The 22,879-nt window shown below is 37.4% G+C and overlaps 1 protein-coding gene across 7 annotated transcripts in view; it reads right to left on the minus strand.

Annotated features, from left to right (window-relative positions):
• Positions 1–22,879, minus strand: part of EXOC2 (exocyst complex component 2) — a 227,117-nt gene that overhangs the window by 56,455 nt on the left and 147,783 nt on the right. For 5 of the 7 annotated variants that reach the window (XR_001155091.3, XR_012923198.1, XM_076010422.1 and 2 more), the window contains exons 22-23: positions 19,894–20,010; positions 7,727–7,868 (exon numbers count right to left, since the gene is read on the minus strand). Coding sequence is in view for 5 of the 7 variants with exons in the window: in XM_076010422.1 (XP_075866537.1) it covers positions 7,727–7,868; positions 19,894–20,010 (259 nt within the window). In the remaining 2 variants the exon portion in view is untranslated. Of the gene's footprint in view, positions 1–6,119; positions 6,300–7,726; positions 7,869–17,658; positions 19,025–19,893; positions 20,011–22,879 lie in introns of those variants that run through there. The other 2 variants (XM_076010423.1, XM_076010424.1) reach the window with 2 other exon arrangements.

Below are 22,879 nucleotides of genomic sequence, written 5' to 3' on the forward strand. Positions count from 1 at the left end.
TTTGTGGTTTCTTTGTGTTGGTTATTGAGTTGTTGCAGGTCGGTGAGTGTTCTTATGATCCACATACGAACTTCTTCTTCTGTCATTTTGGTTACCTGATTTTGGTTGGTGTCCATTTCTAGGGGCTGGTGCTCCTCTTTGGGGGTGTGCTTTCCGTTTGGTTCTTCATATTTCCTGAGTTCGTTTGCTGATTTCTTCCCATGTCGATCAGTTGTTGTTTCTTTCCTTTAGGTTTTTGTTTGGGTATTCACACGCCTTCTTTAGTTTCTGAGCTGTTAGGTGGTGTCTGTGGGTGAGATTCAACCACTCCTTGTATAGTGAGTCAGTAGGTGCCATGAAAAGGCCGTGCAGGATGCCGTCCCTGTCAGTAGGTGGCGCTTGCTTGGAGGAACAGGCTATGCTATTGTTTTTGTGTCCTGTTATCAGCTCTTGTTCTGGGCGGAGCTGGGTTGGGTAAGCCTGCCCTCAGGCACCACCAATGCCATTAGCAGGGATCAAAGTTCTGTTCTCTGCTTCCAGGAATAGCTGTCAGGGTGGGGCTGGAATGGCCCCGCTCAGCCAGAAAGTCTGCTTGGGGGGGTGGGGCTGTCTGAGACCCACAGTCTGGAGCGGGCCTTGCTTCTTTCCACCTTTCCCAACTCCGTAGCTACTCCTGGGCCTCTGCCAGCAGGTCAGACCACACGCCACCAGGCCTCCCCGGATTGTGATGCCAGTGGGGAGGTTGCGTTCGCAGGAATGCCACCTGGGCTGGGCGTACGGCCTCCTCTTGGGAGGGTTGTCCTCTAGGACACTGATCTGCTCCTTAAGGCACACGCACCTCAGTAGGCTGTTCACATATATCCCTTCTGTGCTCCGGGCAATGCTAGACCTCGGTGCACGGGATTTGGTCTGCAGGTCCGACCTCTGGGTCTCAGAGTTCAAACTGTATCCCCACCAGGGAGAGGAGTTCTGGTCCCAATTCACCCACAGGGAGCCCAAGCTGGGTCTAGGTCTCTCAGCCTCTGAGTCTGCACCATTCTCCTGGGAACACCATGCCAGCAGCAACTGGGAGGGCTGGCGGGTAGGGAACTCACAGTCTGAGTTCCCCTTAGTCAGCTGTAGGGTCCCAAAAGGGAAGGTCCCGTTCCCTGGAGGTGCCTCCGGCTGGTGCCTGTATTGTCTCTCTGGGCAGCCGCGGGTAGGGCCGGCGTAGAGGAGAGTGAGGCAATATGGTGCCTGCCGCGTGGCTCGGGTCTGTGCACATGGAGGTGCCCGGAGGGAGTGGGGAGCCTGGTGCCGCATCCGCCACAGGCTCACTGCTAGCTGGCGGCGGCCGTCTGTGGGCTGATGTTCCCAGGTCTCTCCACCCGCTGGGGAGCCCACCAGCAGTCCCAAATGCAGGGGAGGGGAAACGGCATATTCACCTACCCTTCTCGGTGGTCTCCGGGCTGCTCTGGCGGTCTCAGCTTCCAGTTCTCCTCCGCAGCCTCCTCCCGTGGAGTCTCCCGGGGTCTCAGGTACCCCTCCTTCCGGCCCTCGTCCGCTGTATGCTCGTCTTCTTGCTGCTTTTTTCTAATTTCTGCTAGAATCTGTCTTTTCTGCAGAGACACTCTGTCTGGCGGTGTTTCTCGTCCGCCATCTTGATCCTCCCTCCAATGCATGATTTCTTAACCAACATTTTCTACCAATATATGGACATATGTCTTTCTCTGTGTATGTGTATATATATCTCCATCTCATCCATTATAAAGGATGCATAGATTTGTTTGAGTATACCATAATTTATTTCACCTATTTATTACTGATTGGCATTTAGGTTGTTTAGCATATTTTGCTTACATTAAAAAGAGTTTCAATAAATATCACTGTACATAGTTCCTTACTTGATATTTTCCTTATGAAGGATTCTTAGAATTTCTAAGATAATGAGGTATCTATACCCATCCACACATACATGTATGTGTGTGTGTGTAGCTGGACCAATTTACCCTCCTAGAAAGGTAGTAGGATTGTCTGTTTCTCTGTAGCTCTGCAAAAAACGTGTATTATCAAGGTTTTTAATATTTGCCATTCCAGAGGGTTTTTTAAAAATGATACTGCATTCTTTGAGAATTGGGGAGTTTTAGTATCTTTTCATGTTTATTGGGCATAATAGCTCTTTGTGAATTTCATAACGTGTGCCTATTCTTCTTCAGGGTATCTGTCTTTTTCTTCATAGATTTTTAATGGACACTATCAGCTCTTTCTCTGAACAGAGCATAGTGCTTGAAAGCAGGAGCTGCCAGGATTTGAACCCTGAACCCCAGTCCCACCACTTCATAGCTACATGACCTCACACAAATTGCTTACCCTCTTTGTGCTCAGTGGTTTGATTTATAAAACAAGGACAAAAATGTTGCTTACTTTTTGAGGCACTGCTTTGAAGATTAAATCAGATAGTCTATGTAAATCCCTCTGCCTAGCATGGGGTATATGTGCAATAAATGCTAACTATATTATTATGCATATATATATATGACGACATGTATGTGTACAAAGGTATATATATGTGCGTGTATAAATTCACATATATGCATAACAAAACACTTTTTATAAAAGTTTCCAAACATTTTAATAATCCATTTTCTCAGAGAGCAACATCAAGCTTAAAGGTCTGCAGTTTTCCATTTTTTTAAAACCAAATAAAAAATATAATTTTTCCTTATTTCCACTTTTCTACCATCTTTCTTATTTTCTAGGAATTCTAAATTGGTCCTGCGCTTTGAATTATTTAAGTTACAAGATGCAAGAGAAAACCTAATTGTGCAATGTCTCTTATCTGCAAGATTGATTCTAAAAGGTAGAGATCTTAAAATAAAATTGAAATTCTCTTGGGTAAAGTAAATACAGAGGTAAGAAGAGCTGCCCCTTTGCTTTTGCCTCCATAGTTAGATTTATACTTTCTCTCTTCCACTTGTTTAAATATGCTGCTTGGCATACTGCATGGACAACAGACATCTAGTGACTCTCGCTGACTGAAGGAACTGGGCACCACAGGGCCTGTGACCTGAAATGTCACCGATGTGTGGGAAACTATTCTGCTCTGAATTACATGCATCATACATATAAGCAATCAACTATGCTATTATTTTTTAGAATGGTACTAGACATATTCATGTCATGAATTATATAAGGTCTTCCCCCTACTCATTATAATTTCAATTATTACAATATATAAGCATTTGAATTAAAAATCAGTTCTGTACTTTGCCTATATGAAAATGGTTAAGTTTAAATTCACTTATTAAATGCCTTTAAAGAATGTGAATAAATTTAAATTTATATGTCTTTTGGATGGAAAAAAATAGTTAAAACCACCAATATTTAAGAGAAAATTTAAAGAAATATTTTGCCTTATTAGTATGTTTTAAAGATGTGAACTTCCATGTGTATTTGTAAATGGAGACCAAAAATATTCTTAATTTAGTTAAAATTTATAAAATTCAAGTACTCAGAACTCTTAATAATCATGGATAACCGAACAATTAAAATCTTAAGAACAGTTTTGTGACTCAGAACTAACCAGAATAATCTTTACTGACATATACATAAATAAAGAGGTAGCAATAATTTAAATATCCAACTGTCAGATTAAGAAAACATAGCTATGGCTTTAACAGATATCTTTTCTTGAATCATTAAATTAATCAACTGGATTTTTTAAATCACTATATATAAACTAAATTTATTGCTAACTACAGCAATAAGTAATCAGTCACCAATATGATTTGTAAAATTCAGTTTTTGGAGATGAAAGCTCTAAAGATAATAGTAAAGTTATTAACTGAAATTATTATATAAGATTAATAGTCAAACTACTTTGGCTGTTCACTTTCACAAGGTCTCAAGTTAAGTCAACTTTAAACAAACTAAAAATCACTGTATGACTATGAAGACTGAGGTTCAGCTAGTAATCATGAAGTCAAAACTACACAAAGAACAGAACTAAATACAGTTTATAAAAGTGAAACAAACACCAAATACTTTTAAGTGTTTTTGGAATCTGAGAAAGAGTAAATAAATTGCTGACATCATGGTGCCATGTCCCATTTATTTATGAAAGAAAGCTTATCTCAAGAAAAACTAAAAACAAAAAATTGAGTTATATAAAGGCCATATTACTTAAGGTCACATAGCCAGCAGAATCTTAATTTTGTATATAAAAATTATCCAAGGTTACAAACTATTATTAAGATCAAGCTCATGATTATTTTTAGACTCTAATCCTAATTCACTTCAGAGGCTTATGTTAGTTCAATGTCATGGCTGAAAAGGTATGAAGATAATAGAGAAAGCATCTAGGCACCTTAAATAAATATAGCTATGGAGAGTGTAGAAATTCTAAGTCATCATTCTCTAACTGGAAGCAGTGGAAACCTAAGATCCCCACTGGCCTAGCACATGGCACTGCCATTCACACAGACTTTGCCTCTTTGTTAATTCTCACTGAAGTGTTAAGAGGATCCACCATCATACAGTAACAGCCAGCAGTCACTGCATTTGAAGAACTGTGACCTACCAATGCCCTTAAGGGAGTGTAGGACTTCGGATGTCCCTTTTCCAAAGATATCCCTTAAAGAGCTAGATGGACGAGAAAGAAGCCTTGCCTTCCAACCGATGGGAATTCTTACTGCCGTTGCCAGCGTTCAGTACGCACTAGGACAGCCCTATTGCTTGCTGAGAGAAGCAGAGTCTGAGAGAAGGCTGGCAAACAAAAGAATGTCTTCCTCCACATAAGGGCCAACTAAATCTTGTTTCTCATAACACTTAGGGGTTTCAGTGAAGACGGATGTGAACTACTGTTGTGGAGACTGAAACTTGGTGCCCGATTCGAATATGTTGAAGTCATCATTAAAGTGTAGGAAACTTGCAGTGGCTGTGTCATGATTTTTCCTATTCTCACAAAAACATCATAGGCAATTTAATAACCTTGAATATATACCAAATAATGTCAGAATAATTTCAGGGCTAACAGTTAATGTACTTATATGCTAGTTGCTGAGGAAAATATAAATTTTAGCAAAATTAATTTAAATTATCCCTGAATATTAGTTTTTGCGTGGTGATGCCACATATAATTGCTGATGTGTTAGATACACTTGATAGTTGCACTTTAATTGAAATGCAATTGTTCAAATTTAGGGAGTGCACATAGCTACAATATGAGAATTCACAGAAGACAGAAAAATGAGTGCTAAAATGCTCATTTTAATTCAACTCAATTCAACCAATATTAAAAGGTGAATGAGAAGAATAATGGAAACTAGAACATTGTATGATATGCTTTCCTATCAAAAACAAATTTTGCGAAAAATCACTGCAAAACCATATAGCACGCACTTGGAAGAGAAAGAGTAATTGGGACATTTAGAAAGATGGTCTATTAATAAACTACCAATCTTCATTCACTCAGCAAATACACACAGCATCTGTGTCCCAGGACTATGCTAAAAACACCGTGAACGCAGACCATAATGACAGCCCCTGCACTGAGGCTGTCCAGCAAAAAAGCAGAAGATGACAAACGTCTCCTGAATGCAGAGTACAGCTGCAGAACAGAAAACTGCTCCAGGAGCACAATAGGTGGAGGTGTGCCCACCTGGCCTGGAGGCACACAAGAGGTGGTCAGGGAAAACTTCCAACGGTGCAGCGCCTGGGAGGGCAGTGAAGGGCAGAGAGCAGGTGGAGTCACAGGGGGTCAGTGCCCAGCCTGCCTGCTGCTGGACAAGGCAACGGGGCGAAAGAGGTACAAGCACAATGAGCGGTCGGCAACCCCCCCACCCGTGGATTCAATCAACCCAGGATGGGAAAGATTTGAGAAAAAAAATGGTTGCATCTATATTGAACATTTATTAATACAAGCTTTTTTTCCATGCTATCATCCCCTAAATGATACAGTATAACAACTATTTACATAGCATTTACATTAGGTATTATAAGTAATCTAGAGATGATTTAAAGTATACAGGAGGATGTACTTAGGGTTACATGCAAATACTACATCAGTTTATATGAAGAACTTGAGCATCAGTGGATTTTGGTGTCTGTGGGGGTGCTGGAACCAACCCACTGCCTGAGAAGTCTGGGGTTAGCCTGAGGGAGAATGAGTCACCCTGGAGAGTTTTAAGCAGGGGACTAACAGAATCCAATTTATATTTTAGAAGGATGAACTTTTCCAAAAGGCTGAGGCAGAGTTCAGCTGGAGAGAGGCTGCCAGGCAGGACGCCAGGGCAGAGGACTACACAGCACAGCTTTCCAGATTTTACTATGTGATGGGAGGACTGTGTAAGAAGATATGATAGGAACTGATTTAGACTTTAAAAAGATATACTTGGGGCATGAACTGTAATCCAGTTTGGACACAGTAAAGTATATATAGAGAAAAGTATATATATATATACATATATATATAGTATATATAGTATAAAAGTATATATATATAGAGTATACATAGTATAAAAGTATATATAGAGTATAGATATAAAAGTATATATAGAGTATATATATATGAAAGTATATATATATAAAAGTATATATAGAGATAAAAGTCTATATATATAAAGTATATATATATAAAAGTATATATAGAGAAAAGTCTAAGGGGAAAAAGATCAATTATGGCCAGCTGGAGGAATAAGAACTCACATGACTACAATGACTGTGATTTCAGAAAATTAAGTAACTGTGATTAATTTAATGATTCTGGTTTTTAGACTTTTTGCATCACTATATGTGATAACACTATACAATAAAAATCATAGATGTTTAAACAGTTAATTTTATCAACATCTAATAAAAGTACTATGTAATAAAAACAAATGGTGATTAAAGTGATTAGTTAAAAGAATGAAGATTAAGTTAAAAGATTGTTAATTTTTTAATAATAAAAGATTGTTAATCTTTTAATAATTCACTGGTATATATTGACATATATACATCCAAAAAGAATCTACGTCTAATATGAGCATGACCAGTTCTATATAATACCACTTCTATCTAAAAATGTTCACAGGTAGCTTGGTTTTATGTGTTCCACACTATTTCATACAAAGAAATAACTATTCGATCAATCAAAAATTTTATTCGATTCAGAAAGCAATAGTTACTTTAAAAATATGTATTACAAAGTGATTTAAGTAACTTTCATTTGATATCACAAAGAGAATACTAGAACTATGGCAGTCATCTTTCTATGGCTTAATTTTCTTTGCTAAATTACTATAATAATCTTACTCCTACACATTTTCCTTCTATCTTTCACCTTTTCAGCATCAATAATTAGGTCTTACATGGAAGTAACCAGATTTCTTAAATAACTTTTTTGATGATGGTCACAAGGTCATTGCATAAAACCGTCACTCAAAGTTACTCTATTACATCTATGCAAAAAAAGGATCATAGGAAGTATGCATTACTAAAATGATCAATTATTATAAGGTATAATTATTCTCTGGAATTTAAGAATAACTGTAAGCCACTGAGTATTAATAATAAAAAGTATACTAAATTCCAAACTAACCAAGAAATAGGTTTAAGCTAATCAAAAGTTAAAATCAAACTAATCTTCCACCCTCAATGGGTAAGAGAAAAATGTGAATAAAGAGAAAAGCATTTTAAGCATTTATTAATTGATAAAAACATATGCACATCTATCACTCAAGATGCATCAGATTACTTTTAGAAAAGTCCAGTAACTTTATTAACTTACCTGTTGGAGGCAGGCAGTCTTTCCAATCAAAATAGCCTGCATAAATTCCAGGTTCTAAGGAGCCAACAATGGGATCTGCTTTCAACTCAATGTAATTTTCAAAGAGCCTTTGGTCTAGTTCTTTCAATGACGCCATGCTAACCTATGAACACGTGATAAAGAGTATGAGTTGACTATTTGAGGGTGAAAAGTAAAATAATGTTAATAATGAGTACTTTAGTATATTTTAAAAGCACTTATCAATTTTCCCACAAAAGCCCCTGTTTTATCTATTTTGAGTAATAAAGACCATTCTTAGTATAGAGATTTTACAGCATAAGAAATAATCCCCATGTATGCACTAGACGTTATCTTTAAGAATACTGAATTTTCATTGCTACAAGCAGAGCAAAAGGCATTACAAATACTAAAGACAAGAGACATCCAAGAGGGAAATACTGTTATAGTAAGAATCTAGGATGACAATGAAGATATAGCATATCAAAATCTGTTGATGGAGACAAAGCAGTGGGTAGAAAGAAATTTATAGGCATAAATATTTTAAAAGAAAGGTTTGAAAGTAGAAAAGCTTAAAATTAATAATGCTCTAATGTTCTACCCCAAGTAGCTAGAAAAAAAGAAAATTAAATCCAAAGAGAATAGAAGATAAGAATAAGAACAAAAATCAATTAAATTTTTAAAAAGATGAACATTACAGAAAACCACCAATGCCAAAAGTAGGTTCTTGGAAAAGAATAATAAAAACAAGTTCCTAGGCAAGACTGATTAACAAATAAAGAGAAATAACATAAATGCCAATAACAGAAATAAAAAAGAAAACACTAAACATGTTAAAAGGATAGTAGAGGGTCATTACAGTTTTGTGCCAATAAGTTGGACAACAAAGAGGAAATTAATAATCTCCTGAAAAACACAACTTTCAAAAAATGGTACAAGTGGTCCTATATTTATTAGACTAATTGAATCCATTATTTTAAAGAGTTTACATAATGAAAACTTCAGGCCTAGATGATTTCACTGGTGAATTCTATGAAGCATTTAAGGAGAAAATTATATCACACACACTCTTTCATGGAATAGAGGCTAAGAGCATTTCCTATTTTGTTTAATGAGGCCAGTATAACCCTAATACCAAAAGCTGACAAAGATATTACAAGAAAAGAAAATTACACACAAATAAGCCTTATGAATAAAGTCATAAAAACCCTGACAAATTGGCAAATTGAACCCATAAATAAATAAAATTATGTCACACAGAAATGGCATTATTTTAATAGATGAAGAAAAAGCACCTGATAAAATTCAACATACTTTTTATGATAAAAATTCTCAGTAAACAAGGAATACAGAAACAAATCAATCTTATATAGCAGCGGTCCCCAACCTTCTTGGCTAGCACCAGGGACAAGTTTCATGGAAGACAATTTTTCTACAGAAGGTGGGGGTGGGGTGGTTTGGGGATGATTCAAGTTCATTACATTTATTGTGAACTTTATTTCTATTATTATTACATTGTAATATATAATGAAATAATCATACAACTCACCATAATGCAGAATCAGTGGGAGCCCTGAGCTTGTTTTTCTACAACTAGTCCCATCTGGGGGTGATGGGAGACACTGACTGATCCCACAAGAGGCAGAGCTTAGGGGGTGATGTGAGTGATGGGGAACAGCTGTGAATACAGACAAGCTTCCCCTGCTCACCCGCTGCTCACCTCCTGCTCTGCGGCCTGGTTCCTAACAGGCTATGGACTGGTGTCTGTGGCCCAGGGGCTGGGGACTCTAGTTATAAAGAGTATCAGTAGGGCCGGGCGCGGTGGCTCACGCCTGTAATCCTAGCTCTCTGGGAGGCTGAGGCAGGCCGGATTGCTCAAGGTCAGGAGTTCAAAACCAGCCTGAGCAAGAGCGAGACCCCGTCTCTACTATAAATAGAAAGAAATTAATTGGCCAACTGATATATATATATATATATAAAAAATTAGCCGGGCATGGTGGCGCATGCCTGTAGTCCCAGCTACTCGGGAGGCTGAGGCAGAAGGATCGCTCGAGCCCAGGAGTTTGAGGTTGCTGTAAGCTAGGCTGACGCCACGGCACTCACTCTAGCCTGGACAACAAAGCGAGACTCTGTCTCAAAAAAAAAAAAAAAAAAAAAAAGAGTATCAGTAAAAATGGTACAAATATAGAATACTATCTCCATAAGATCAAAAATAAGGCAAGGATGTCTCCTTTCACCACTTATTTTTAAGATTATATTACATGTCCTAGTCCATGGGATATGGCAAGAAAAAAATGCCAGAAAAGAAGAAGTAAAATTGTCTCTACTCACAGAAGACATGAGTATATATAGAAAATCCAAACAAGTTGAAAAGCAAATTAATGGAATGAATAAATTTATCGAGGCAGTATACAAAGTCAGTAACGAAAATCAATTGTATTTCTGTAATTTTGACATAGAAGAAATATAATAACATTCACATTAGCATAAAAATGCCTGAATGAATTTACCAAAAGATGTATAAAATCTCTACTGAAAACTAGAGAAAGAAAGATGACCTAAACAAATAAGCAGGAAGAATCAATATTGTTGATCTCCCCCAAATTAAATGGACTTCTAAAAGGCCTTTTTTGGTAAAATTTCACAGGTTAATTCTGCAATTTATATAGAAATCGAAAGGATCTAGAATACCCAAAATAATCTGAAAAGAAGAACAAAGTTGGAGGACTCACAATACATGACTTCAAGACTGACTATAAAGCTATAGTAAATAACACAATGTGATATTGGTGTAAGGATGGACAAATAAATCAATGGAAAAGAAAAAAGAGTCTGGAAACAAGCCACTTATAGATGATCTTTGATTTTTTGAAAAGGCACCAATGAAATTCGATGAAGAAAGAAAGACTTTTCAGGAAATTGTGCTGAAATGATTATTATATATGTATGGAAAAAATTTGAACACTTCACCCCTACCTCATTTAATACTGAGAAACTTAATAAAAAGTAGGTAATAGATCTAAACATAAAAGTTAATATTACAAAGCTTCTGGAAAAAATATTCAGGACATTGGAGCAGGTAAAGATTCTGAAAGGATATGAAAAGCATTAAATGTTTTCAAAAATTGTAAAATTGGATCTCATCCATGGATCTCATTAAAAATTTCCACTCAAAAAATATCATTGTAAGAACAAAACAGCAAGCCATAGACTGGGAGAAAAAAATATATATACACACAAATATGTGGCAGAGAATGTATATAAAGACTTCTAAAAATCATTAATAAAGAGATGACTGACCCAAATAAAAAAATGAGCCGAAGAGTTAAACAGGTACTTCAAAAAAGAAGCTTTCTGAAAGCAAACATCTTGAATGCATAAGAAAAGGTGCTTGATATCATTTATCAGGAAAAGCCAATTAAAGCAACAATGAGATTGGCTAAAGTGAAAAAGAATAATACTAAGTGTTGGCAAGGACATGGAGAAACTGGTATACTTACATGTTTACAAAGAACGTAAAATGAGATGCCCATTTTGGAAAACTGGTGCCATGACCAACAATTCCATTCAGCTGGTGCCATGACCAGCAATTCCATTTCAGGACATATATCCAAGGTAAGTGAGTACAAATGTCCACAAAAAGATTTTTACAAGAATGTTCACAGTAACTTTATTCATAAAAGCCTAAAACTGGATGCAATTTAGTGTCCATCACCATGAGAATGATAAAAAAAAAAAAAAAAAAAAACCTTGGTTATCCAAACTCAGCAACAAAAGAAACTGAATCACTGATAGACATATAATGTGACGAATCTTAAAAAATTGTTAAATTGGAGCAAAAGAAGCCAGATACAAAAGACTACAAACTGTATGGTTGCCTTTCACATAAAGTTCCAGAACAGGCAAAACTGCTCTCTTCTGACAGAAGTCAGAACAATGATGCAGGGGGAGCCTACTGACTGGAACAGGGAACAGGGAATGTTTTATATCTTCATCTGAGTGGTGGACGCTAGAATGTGTATATCTGTAAACAGCCACCAATCCATACACTTTAGATTTATGCATTTTACTGTATCTAAATTATATCTCATTTTTTTTAAAAGGAGAAAAAGAAGGGTTGAAAATAAACGGATGAACAAATAGATTTTAGGCAAATGCAACAAAAAGAGCATAGGGTGGCAGTACTAACGTGTGCCAAGGCAAGACTAACGTCAGAAGTACTCACCTCCTAAGTTTTGTTGTGAGAATTTAAACAGACAATTCACAAAACTTGTGTAGTATAATGAAAGTGCATTAATAAATGCTACCAGCTGTTACTATTATCCCAACTGCCCTATATCACTAATACCTTGTTCAGACTGGCTGCTGAACATACCAAATAATTCCAATCTTATACAAACTCTTTCAAGGAATAAGGGAGATACCTTTTTTTTAAATTTCAAAATATTAAGGGAGTACAAATGTTTTTGTTACAAGGATACATTGTATAATGCTGAAGTCAGGGCTTTCAGTGTTCCTGTCACCAGAATAGTTTATATTGTACCCAGTAGGTAAGTTTTTATCCCTCACCCTCCCCACTCTGGTTTCCAATGTCCTTTACATCTCTTTGTGCCCACATGTACCCATCTTTTAGCTCCCACTTATTAGTGAGAACATGTGGTGTTTGTTTTTCCATCCTGAGATACTTCACTTAAGGTAATGGTCTCCAGTTGCATCCAAGTTACTGCAAATCACATTACTTCATTCCTTTCTATGGCTGAATAGTACTCCAAGGTATATATACACACCACATTTTCTTTATTCATTCATGAATTGATGAGCACTTAGATTAATTCCATATCTTTGCAATTGTGAACTGTACTGTGATAAACATTCGAGTGCGGGTGTTTTTTTGATAAAATGATTTCTTTTCCTTTGGGTAGATACCCCGTGGTGGGATTGCTAGATTGAATGGTAGGTCTATTTTAATTTCTTCGAGGAATCTCCATACTGTTTTCCAGAAAGGTTGTACTAATTTGCAGTCCCACCAACAGTGCATAAGTGTTCTTTTTTCTCTGCATCCACACCAGCATCTATTGTTTTTTGACTTTTTAATAATGGCCATCCTGATTGGGGTAAGGTGGTATCTCATTGTGGTTTTAATTTGCATTTCCCTGATGATAGGTGATGTTGAACATTTTTTTCATAAGTTTCTTGGCCATCTGTCTATCTTCTTTTGAAAAAATTCTGTTCATGTCTCTTGCCTACTTTTTGGTTTTTTTTCTTGCTGATTTGAGTTCTTTGTGGATTCTGGATATTAGTCCTTTGTTGAATGTATAGTTTGCAAATACTTTTTCCCATTCTGTAGCTTATCTATTACTCTGTTGATTATTTCCTTTGCTGTGAAGAAGACTTTTTATATTTAGTTAAGTCCCATTTATTTATTTTTGTTGTTACTGTATTTGCCTTTGGGGTCTTAGACATAAAATCTTTGCCTAGGCCTATGTCTAGAAGAGTTTTCCTACAGTTTCTTCTACAATTTTTATGGTTTCACTCTTTAATTCATTTTACAAACTAGCATGACCTACATACAACCTCATGGGCAAATCTCAAAAATAATATGGAGTGGGAAAAGAAAACCACAGAAAAATACATACCATATAATCCTATTTACGCTCTGCAAAAGTCAAAAACAGGTAATTTTAAACAGTATATTGTTTAGAAACCACAAAATTCAGAAGTGATGCTCTACAGGGAAGAGGAGTGATGCAACCGTACAGAGGCACAAAATGGGGCATAAAGGGGGCCCGTAGATGGGCTATTTTTCAGCTTAGGGGGCATGTGTTCATTTCATTCCTCTTTTACATCTCACATTTTCATAATATCTATTCTTTATAGGCATAAAATATTTAACATAAAAATATTTGAGAAGAATTTACAATCTAGAAAAGAAGTACATCTATATTAAACAAATTCTATGCAATGTGTTAAATGCTATTCTAGTGGTATGAGAAAAACACCACAGGAAGAAGAAGGGGACATGACCCATCTTGCACTTTGGGAAAATGGATGAGGAGAGGCCATAAAAGGCTTCAAACAGGATGAGACATCTGCATCTGAAATGGACTTTGAAGGATGGTCAGATTTTGTCAAGTCAAGACTAAGAAAAAAGCATTCCAGACAGACAGTATGACATAAGATACAGGTAAATGCTCTTAAAATATAACATGATAAGCTGGTGTTAAATAAATGTTTGTTGAAATGACTGAATGGACAAATTATATGACATGTTCAAGGAATGATGAGTGGGTGCCCAGAGTAGATGATGACAGGGCTTGGGGGACAGAAGCCACGTGGAATGCTAAACAACCTTAAAAAAAGAAAGAAGGAAATTCTATCACTCTTAACAACATGGATGGACTTGGAAGACATGATGTTAAGTGAAAAAGGCCAAGCACAGAAAGACAAACACTGTATGATTTCAAGTATATGGGAATCTAAGAAAGTCCATCCCATAGAAACAGAGAGTAGAAGGGTGGTCACCAGAGAATATGGGGAAAGGGGAGATGTTGATCAAAGGGCACAAAGTCTCAGATTGGACAAATAAGTTTTAGTGATGAACTTTACAACATGATGACCACAATTAATAATAATGTATTTTCAAAATCGCTAAAAGAATAGATTTTTAACATTCTCACCACAAAAAAAATCTGTTAAGTTGGGGAGGTGATTTAGTTGGTTTATAAGAGAAGCTGGTTAGGAGGAAGGTGACTTTGGTTTGGGTGTGTTGATCTGAAATCCCAAAGAAAACTTCTAGTGAAGACATCTGGTAGGAAACATGTCTAAGGTCACAGAGTGATAAAGACATAAGATTTGGGAATGAGGGAATCGGTGAGGGGTTGTTGGGAAAATATGATTGAGGAATTAATGAGATGTGGCTCATAAGACTATTATTTTATTGTATAACCCAATATTACTATGTTAAAGACAGAAACAGGAGTTTGCAGGGTTTGCCCTGAAGGAATGCGTGGACTCAATGGTTCACTTATTAGAGGCTGCTATCATGGGAGAGCTCTCAAATCTCCAGTGGGGATGTTTTCCAGGAAGGCTTCCCCATATCTCAAAATCTGTGAGCTTCCATGTGTCTTGAAAGACAAGACAAGGCAAATATGGCCCACAGGATGGGAGCCAGAGACAATGAGTGCACTTTGCCCAGAGAAGCGCCCTGGTGGTTATAAACAACCTGTTTTATTAGAGATGGGCTTCCTGCTCTCTCCTGTCTGTCTACCTTTAAGTTCACCATAACTAATCAAAGGTATATTGAGTCACTATACCACTTTTGTTTTACCTTTGTTATTGACAACTACTTCTTAGAACTTAGAAACTAGTCCCTGAAAAACTTTGTACCTGTTTGTTCACCTAGATAGATTAGAAGCCCCTTGAGAGGACTTTTGACCCTAACCCACTACCTGTATCCCCTAGCAACTGTATTCCCTGACATGCAAATATGTTACCCTGATGACTGATAATCGATGTCTGTGATTATAAAAACCTGTACAAATCTAACCATTTGGCTGGTGGTTGTGGAGATCCGCCAGTCCCCTAGGTGCCCCCTGCTGTGTTTTATCTGATCTTTATATCTATATCTATATAACTATAAACTATACCTTAGTCTCTGTGTATTCTTTCATTTCTCTCTGTTGCCTATCAATTTCCTTATCCTCTGTGGCGACCCCTATCTTAGGTACCTGGCTCTGTGGGGAGAAGTAGCTGATCTCATGGGCCTGCCTCAACTACTCCTGCCCTGCAGTTTGGCGTAGTCAGCAGGATACCCACAAGGGTGAAACTGCAGGCAGATGGAATCACCTATAGACACCACACAAGTGGGAAGAGGAAACAAACAGACCGCATGCCAGAGAGTGGAAGTACGAAGAGGATGGTGAGAGACTATTTATGTGGAATCTTACCTGCTAAGGTTCAGGGTTTGTGATTTAAGAACGCCACACCCAACCCAATTGGAGAACGGGCTGTTTCACTCGTTTATTTCCTGCACCTCTTCAACCTTCCAAAGACAGGAACATGGAACCTTTCCTTCACGTCCCAAAGCAGCATCCAGTACCCTTTCTTACTTGCAAAGGCTTTCTGCATTACTTTCTGTACTGGGGAAGCCACGTGATACTTTATAAATTAAAAGGTCCTAGAATCCTTACTCCTGTATCTTTCTACATATGTTTCTTTTTACCTTCTGGTTTGCACAAGGAACTTGAGGCAGCTAAAAAAAAGTCCAAGGCTGGGCTGGGTGGCTCATGCCTGTAATCCTAGCACTCTGGGAGGCTGAGGTGGGAGGACTGCTTGAGATCAGGAGTTCGAGACCATTCTGAGCAAGAACGAGACCTCGTCTCTACCAAAAATAGAAAAAATTAGTCAGGCATGGTGGCGCACGCCTGTAGTCCCAGCTACTCGGGAGGCTGAGGTAGGAGGATTGCTTGAGCCCAGGAGTTTGAGGTTGCTGTGAGCTAGGCTGACACCACGGCACTCTGTAGCAGGGGCAACAGAGTGAGACTCTGTCTCAAAGAAAAAAAAAAAAAAAACAAAACAAAAAACCCAGGGTCTAAAATTAAGCTGTTTAGCAGGCAGGGACACATCTGATCAACTTATAATTTTGGTCTATTAGATCCTAAACTCCAAAATGGATTAACTTACAACTAATTTATTATTTTTTTGTCCCTGACTAATAACTAATTTATTACATAAAAATAGCTGCTAAACAAAAATTAGCTAATTTATTAACATATTTATGAAGAGATGGGAAAAATGAAACAAATATACATACAAATAATAAGGGTAAGGATACAAAGCTGTACTCACATCTATGAATTCATATGGTTTCAAACTTGAAATTTAAGAATTATATTCAATTAAATCAAAAATAAGAACTGTATTTAAGAACTGTATCCGATTAAACTAAAAATAAACAAATAGGCAAAATATGGTAGATATGGTTCAATCAACACAAAAATCTTGAAAATTGATTGTAAACTGTATGTAAGGATCACCCAAAGACATACAAGAAAAAGAAGCTGTCCTTTTCACACCCTTTATGTTGGAGTTTGTAAAGGAGAGTTCGAGGCTTAAAAGAAAACTTCTATCAAGAATTTAATGTCAAATGTGTTTAATGTCTACACTCCTAAGTCAGTTGAAAATTTGCAATTATGCAAACTCTAAATTAGATATCTGGTTTTTTTTTTTAAGACTAGGATAGGTTAAAAGAGAGCATTTTATACATATAAAAAAATTCCCTAGAATTATATCATTACAGCAGCCACAGTAAAGTTATATGTTAAGGCTTATTAACTATACAGTTCTGGTTTTCCCTTTTAAAGGGCCTCAAAAAATCTGACTGGTAGCAGATTTGGTTTGCACACCTAAATTGCAAAACTTTATTTCTTAACTAAGTGCCTTCAGAATTAGCTCTTCTAGAATATAAATAGTCAATAAACAGAAGAAAAAATGCTAACCTTCTAAATAGTGAAAGGCATGTAAATTAAAATACAATGAAAGAGTATTTTTACCTATCAAATTAGAAACTGTAAATAAAAATGAAGGCAGAAATATGATGATCTCAGCTTCCAAAAAACAATCTGGCAACATTTACCGAGAGTCTTTGGCGCTATGAGTATGCATCTAGGAGTCTATTGTGAGGAAGTAATTACACATATGATCAAATATTATTTTCATCTCTCAGTAACAAGAGCAACAAAAAATTGAAAATAACAAAGGTTCCAGGTAAGGGAGAGGTTTTAAAAAATGTTATATCCACGTTAACAAATATTATAAGGTCATTAAACTCATATTTTACAAAAAAAATTTAATAAAAATGGAAAAGTAATGAAATATTCAATAGAAAAATAATTCAATGTAAACTGAATTCAGAAAAATGTTTTGTACTTATATAACATATATTGGTATAGGCATATGGTATATTAAATATAGATTACTATAAATACAAAAATAGTGTTATCTTTGGCTGGTACATTATAGATGATTTTTATTTTTTATTAGGCTTCTCAGTATTTGTTTCTTTTTAAAAATAATGGTTGGGTCTTATTCTTATAAGAAGGAAAAATGTATCACTGGAAAAAATATTTCTAGGACTAATGTCATTGATCATTACATTTTGACTGATCATTAAATTATAATAAACTCCTTAAAAATGTAGTTATTTTGGTATATTCTTTCTATATTAAGATTAATGCAACTCTATTTTTGAAGGTGAGGAACAAGGTGAAGGGAATTAAAAACTAGTCATTTTTGCCCTTCTCCTACCAATGAAAAAGCAGGAGGAAACATACCTGGAAGAAACACTTGGCCAACCACTGCACCACACCAGGAGGAGGTCTAAGAGTGTCTGGTGTCCAGCAACACCACACAAGAAGGTCTATAACGGACCATCATCACCAAGAGCAGAAACACAGGAAGAATGGATAAGCCTTCCATTGTTACTGTGCCCTGCAATTTTTCTGGAATCTATGCCTCTAGAGTTATCTGTCATTTGAAAAGGAAACTATGAAAAATAACGGCAGTCAGTAGCCTTTTTTCTTTAATGCAAGACATATATTTTACTTGGTTGGCACCATGAAATTAATAGATTCACACAATAGATTCACAAATTAATACAATCAACACAAATGCTATAATCTAAATCTAGTTTACTGTCTATTCATTTTAAACACAACTGAATAATTTCAAAATATTCAAAAGTCAATTTTAAAAAATCCAAATTTTGAGTGAAAAAAGAGTCCATCACTTATTCTAAGTTGTAATCCCACATTCTTCATATTATCTTGGTATCAAAATAATCTAGACAAAGTCAAGGAAGAACATCAACAACCTTTTTTAATGTCAATTTGATTCTAATTCTTAATGATACAAGCTGAAGCAACAGACAGTTCCTACTTACTACTTCACAAAAACCTAGAGAAACCAAACTTATTGCTTCTCTTATATGCAATTCCTAATCATTTCACATGATAAATAAAATTTCTCCAATAAATATATTTGTGGTGCTGTATGAAAACAAAGTGCCTACTTTCTATAATACAAATAATAACTTTTTACTGCAAGATAGCATCTTGCAATTCTCAACACAAAAATTTCTGGAAATAGACTAGACATTTGCCACTAAAGCCTTAAGTCACAACATTTCTCATCAGGATGATTAATCTTTACGAAAAGGCAGGAAAACAAGACAGAGCCGCCCACTTTGACATTTTCATTCTTTGAAAAAAAAATCCCAATGTAGTTCATGAACTGGAACCACCACTGTAAAAAATATATAATCCATTAAGAGTACATGTTGATTGTAAGATTAACAAGATCATTATCTTTCTTATTCTCTGCAATGAGAAAACTGTAATGACATTAAAAAGTGGTTCTAGCATAGTTTTACTCAGAAATCTGATAAACCTTTGCCCAGGAACCAACCAACGTTTAATAACAAGGTTACTTCATTTTTCCCTTGTCTGCTTACTTGAAAAAAATATAAACAAGAAAGTATAACATTCAAAAACAACCACTCCATTAACTTCTACAGGACCCATTTCTGCCTAACTTTCTACGTGCAGTGATCGGAGAGTGGGGGAGTGTGCTCTTCCAGGTCATGTGTCAAACACCTACAGCTGTGTGGGCTGGGTGTGTGAGCGCATGCGGCACGCCCGCGGAGGTACAGCCAAGCACCTTGTGGTCACAGGGAAAGGAGGGGAGGAGGGGAGACGCGAACAAGCAGGAGGAGGTTTTTCTGCAGGCTCAGGGAGTTCCTGCTGGCTGTGTCTAAAGGCTTTAACCCAAAAGGAGTCTCATCTGAGATCATTCTTAAAGATTTGGGTTTGTTCCCTTTCTCTCATTATTTTCTTTCCTCACTTTGGAACACCCTAGGTGGGGAGTAAACCAGCTCTATCTTGAGAGAGCTTTGACCTAGAGAAAAGAAAAGAGTATGAAATGAAGGACTGAAGGTGAGTTGTGAGGAGGAGGGGAATCATTCACATGCAGTGGGCTGAGGCGGGAAGGAGCAGAGGTGGGAGGGCAAGTAAAGGAACAAGACAGGAAAGCAAAGGAAAATGGTGCTGAGAAAACAGTTTGGAAACTAAGCTGGCAAAACAACAGATTTGTCCATTTAACATTAACCTGTTTACCTGTGTTATTTTCTCTATTCCCTGGAAGTTGTGCTTCTCAAAATGTTCTGCTATGTTCAGGAAGGTGTGGCGTTCTAGATAGCAGCAGTTACTTAGGACTATCAAAATTCGCTGTTCCTAAAAAGCAAAACAAATTTTTAAAAAATTACATTTATAGTAACAAATTGAGAGTGTAACAGATAATACTGACCACTTCTTAAGTTTAATTATAATCTCTTATTCTTTAACATCAATATTCAATGCTTTGCTTCTCTTCGCTGCTTCTTTCCCAATATTATAATACGAAGAGAAACATAATACAATCCTGCAGTTCTACTATTTGCTCATTATTACATAATATACTCAAAGTCAAATAACATTTTCTCTGAAATTTAATGCCTTGTATGGGAAAATAAATTGATAAAATCCATTTAACCAGGATTGGCTGTTCTTGTGAAAGGGGTTCTACTTTATTGTTTATTCTACTAATACTCTGTGTACACCAAAGGCTACAGGAAGGGATATTTTAAATAATTATATTAAAAATGTAGAAACTATCAGAAAATAGTTTATAAATGTTTCATAACTTGGAAGAGAATTACACTACCCTACATTCTATATGATAAGCTCCTTCAAAACACTTAGGCTTTAAGAAATTTTTGTGCAGGTACGAACGAGAACACCAAGAATGGTCCCCCTCTAATGGGAGGGGTCACCAAGGCCAGGAGACTCCTCCCTAGGGGATGGTCAGTGTCAGTTAAGGAGAAGGGGGAGAACCCCACCTACTTCTGCATTCTCCAGGGCTCTGTCCACTTAAAGTAATTTCTTACAAAAATTACCAGACTCAAATGCTGATGAATACAATGTACTCTTACAGTTCAGAACTAGTTTTGTGAATAAAATTCCAGGAATGGCCCTTGCCACGGTGTTGTGGTTCACTGTGGCTCCCCGCCCTGTGCTCCCACAGGTGTGGGGCGTTGTCTCATTCTCTGGAGCAACTGTGGCTCCTCTAAGGCCCTTGACTAAAACTATGGCAAAACCACTCTCCAGGAAAGGTCCTCACCCAGACTTTGCTTACTCTTTGTGTACACAGTCAGAATAACTTAACAATAAAGGAATTTAATATAATAACTGTAGAGACAAACAGGTTCCTACTCTTTAACGTATGTGCACCAAAGATGAACAACTATAGTCTTAGAAATCAATTGCCAGTCATATATAATATCTCCCACTGATTTCACCTAGCTCAGTCAAATTTCTAAAAACTTTCTAGATTTTTTTATTTAAAATGTTCCTATCTTTATTTCTGGCAGAGCATAGCCTATTCACTGCCTTTTTTGGTTATCAACAAATGTAAGTAAAAGGCTGAGGAATTATTAAGGGACCTTCAAACAAATGAAAGGTTGTTAATAGCCCTGAATTAATTTATGGATGGGAAATGGAGAACAAAACAAGGTAAATAGGGCAGTATTATGTCTAATACTCATTTTTCACAATTTGTGAATAAAGATACTAGAAAGAAAGCAGTGAACAGCCCCGAATCTTGCATGGCAAGGCCATGTTTCAGTCCTGCCAAGTCTGGCTCCACCACTGTACACGCATTGTAAAGACATGGAATAAAGTAAACGTGACGCTACAGCTGCCACTCCAAACATGCTGCATTCCTCCAAAATATCAATTGGTTTCTCAGTTTCAGAATCAATCTTTAATTACTTTTTCCTACAAGAATCAAAACTCCAGCAGACCTAACCCTGGCACATTTTCTCTGCCTTGCGAATTAACTATCTTTGCTCAATTCTTTCCCATTGTGCTATACATGATTCTTCAAAAATAGAAAAACTATTTTAGTGGTGTAAAATCTTAGTAAGTGCATTTGCTTCTCACATCTAAATGATCAGATACAATAAGAGTGGGAAGAACAACTGAATAACACAAATTCTTAAACTTGAAGGACTAATCAAAAGCTTAATAACACCTTAGATGGTGATATATATTTGAAAATAACTACCTATCAAATGTCACACCTGTGGATGAAGGACTAAGTCTTAGATATCATTCCAGCCATTCCTGGGGCATCTGTGTGAGGCAGGCATTACCATCACAATTTATCTGGAAAACACGGCCTGGATGCCCTGAGCTTATGCAGTTAGTGAGGAGCACCCAGGAGGCCAGCCAGTGTTTTCTGTCTGGCCCCAAATCTAGATCTTTCTTTCCAAAACTGTCTCCCTTCTGGGTAATAGAAGAAGACCTAAGGAGAGCTCAGTAATCTGAGAGGAAGAGCCAAATCTATCCAAATACCTCCCAGTGGGGAAAAGCAGGAACTGAATTTGGTCACAAATGACACTGGGGCAGCCGACAGCGGTGCGACCTGAGTGTAGCAGCAGAGCCTGGCGCTGACTCCCGCGGCCGACAGAGGGCGGGGGCAGGCTGGAAGGACCACCACCACCAACAGGGCCATCGCCTCTGCCACTCAAGGGGGCACAGGTACCCTGCAGGGCAAGGCCTAAGGATTTAGGGTGTCTGCTAGGAGAGGGGAAGACTCAGTGCACACAGCCAAGGTTCCCAAACACCAGAAAGGTGTTCACATGGCAATCAGGCCCATTCTGAAAGACGGAGGAAAAAAGCGGGTTGGCCAGAGAGCTTGCCAGGCCTTTCTCCATTCTGGGGGCTCTCCTTGAGCCCTGGCACCCCCTGCCCCTTTCTCTCTCCTTTCCCAAGATGGCTGAGGCCTCGCTCCTGCTGCCAAGCCACGGGTCCTGCTGCTCACCCCCACCCAGTCTCCTCAGCCTCGCACTGCAAGCACCCCATCTGACTGCTCTTCCCATCCGTCCAGGTGCAACTCTGTCTGGGTTTCTTCCCATCACTCTGACGCGTCAAGGCTCTCTGCTTCTAGCTACCTCTTAAATACTGACACCCCAATGTTACTTGGGTATTATATATTTGGCCCTTCTCTCATCCAACCAGTACAGGGGCTCCCCGACCCCCACTTTCTTTCTATCTCCTAACT

Source organism: Microcebus murinus, chromosome 15, assembly GCF_040939455.1.
Source record: "Microcebus murinus isolate Inina chromosome 15, M.murinus_Inina_mat1.0, whole genome shotgun sequence".
NCBI lineage: Eukaryota > Metazoa > Chordata > Mammalia > Primates > Cheirogaleidae > Microcebus > Microcebus murinus.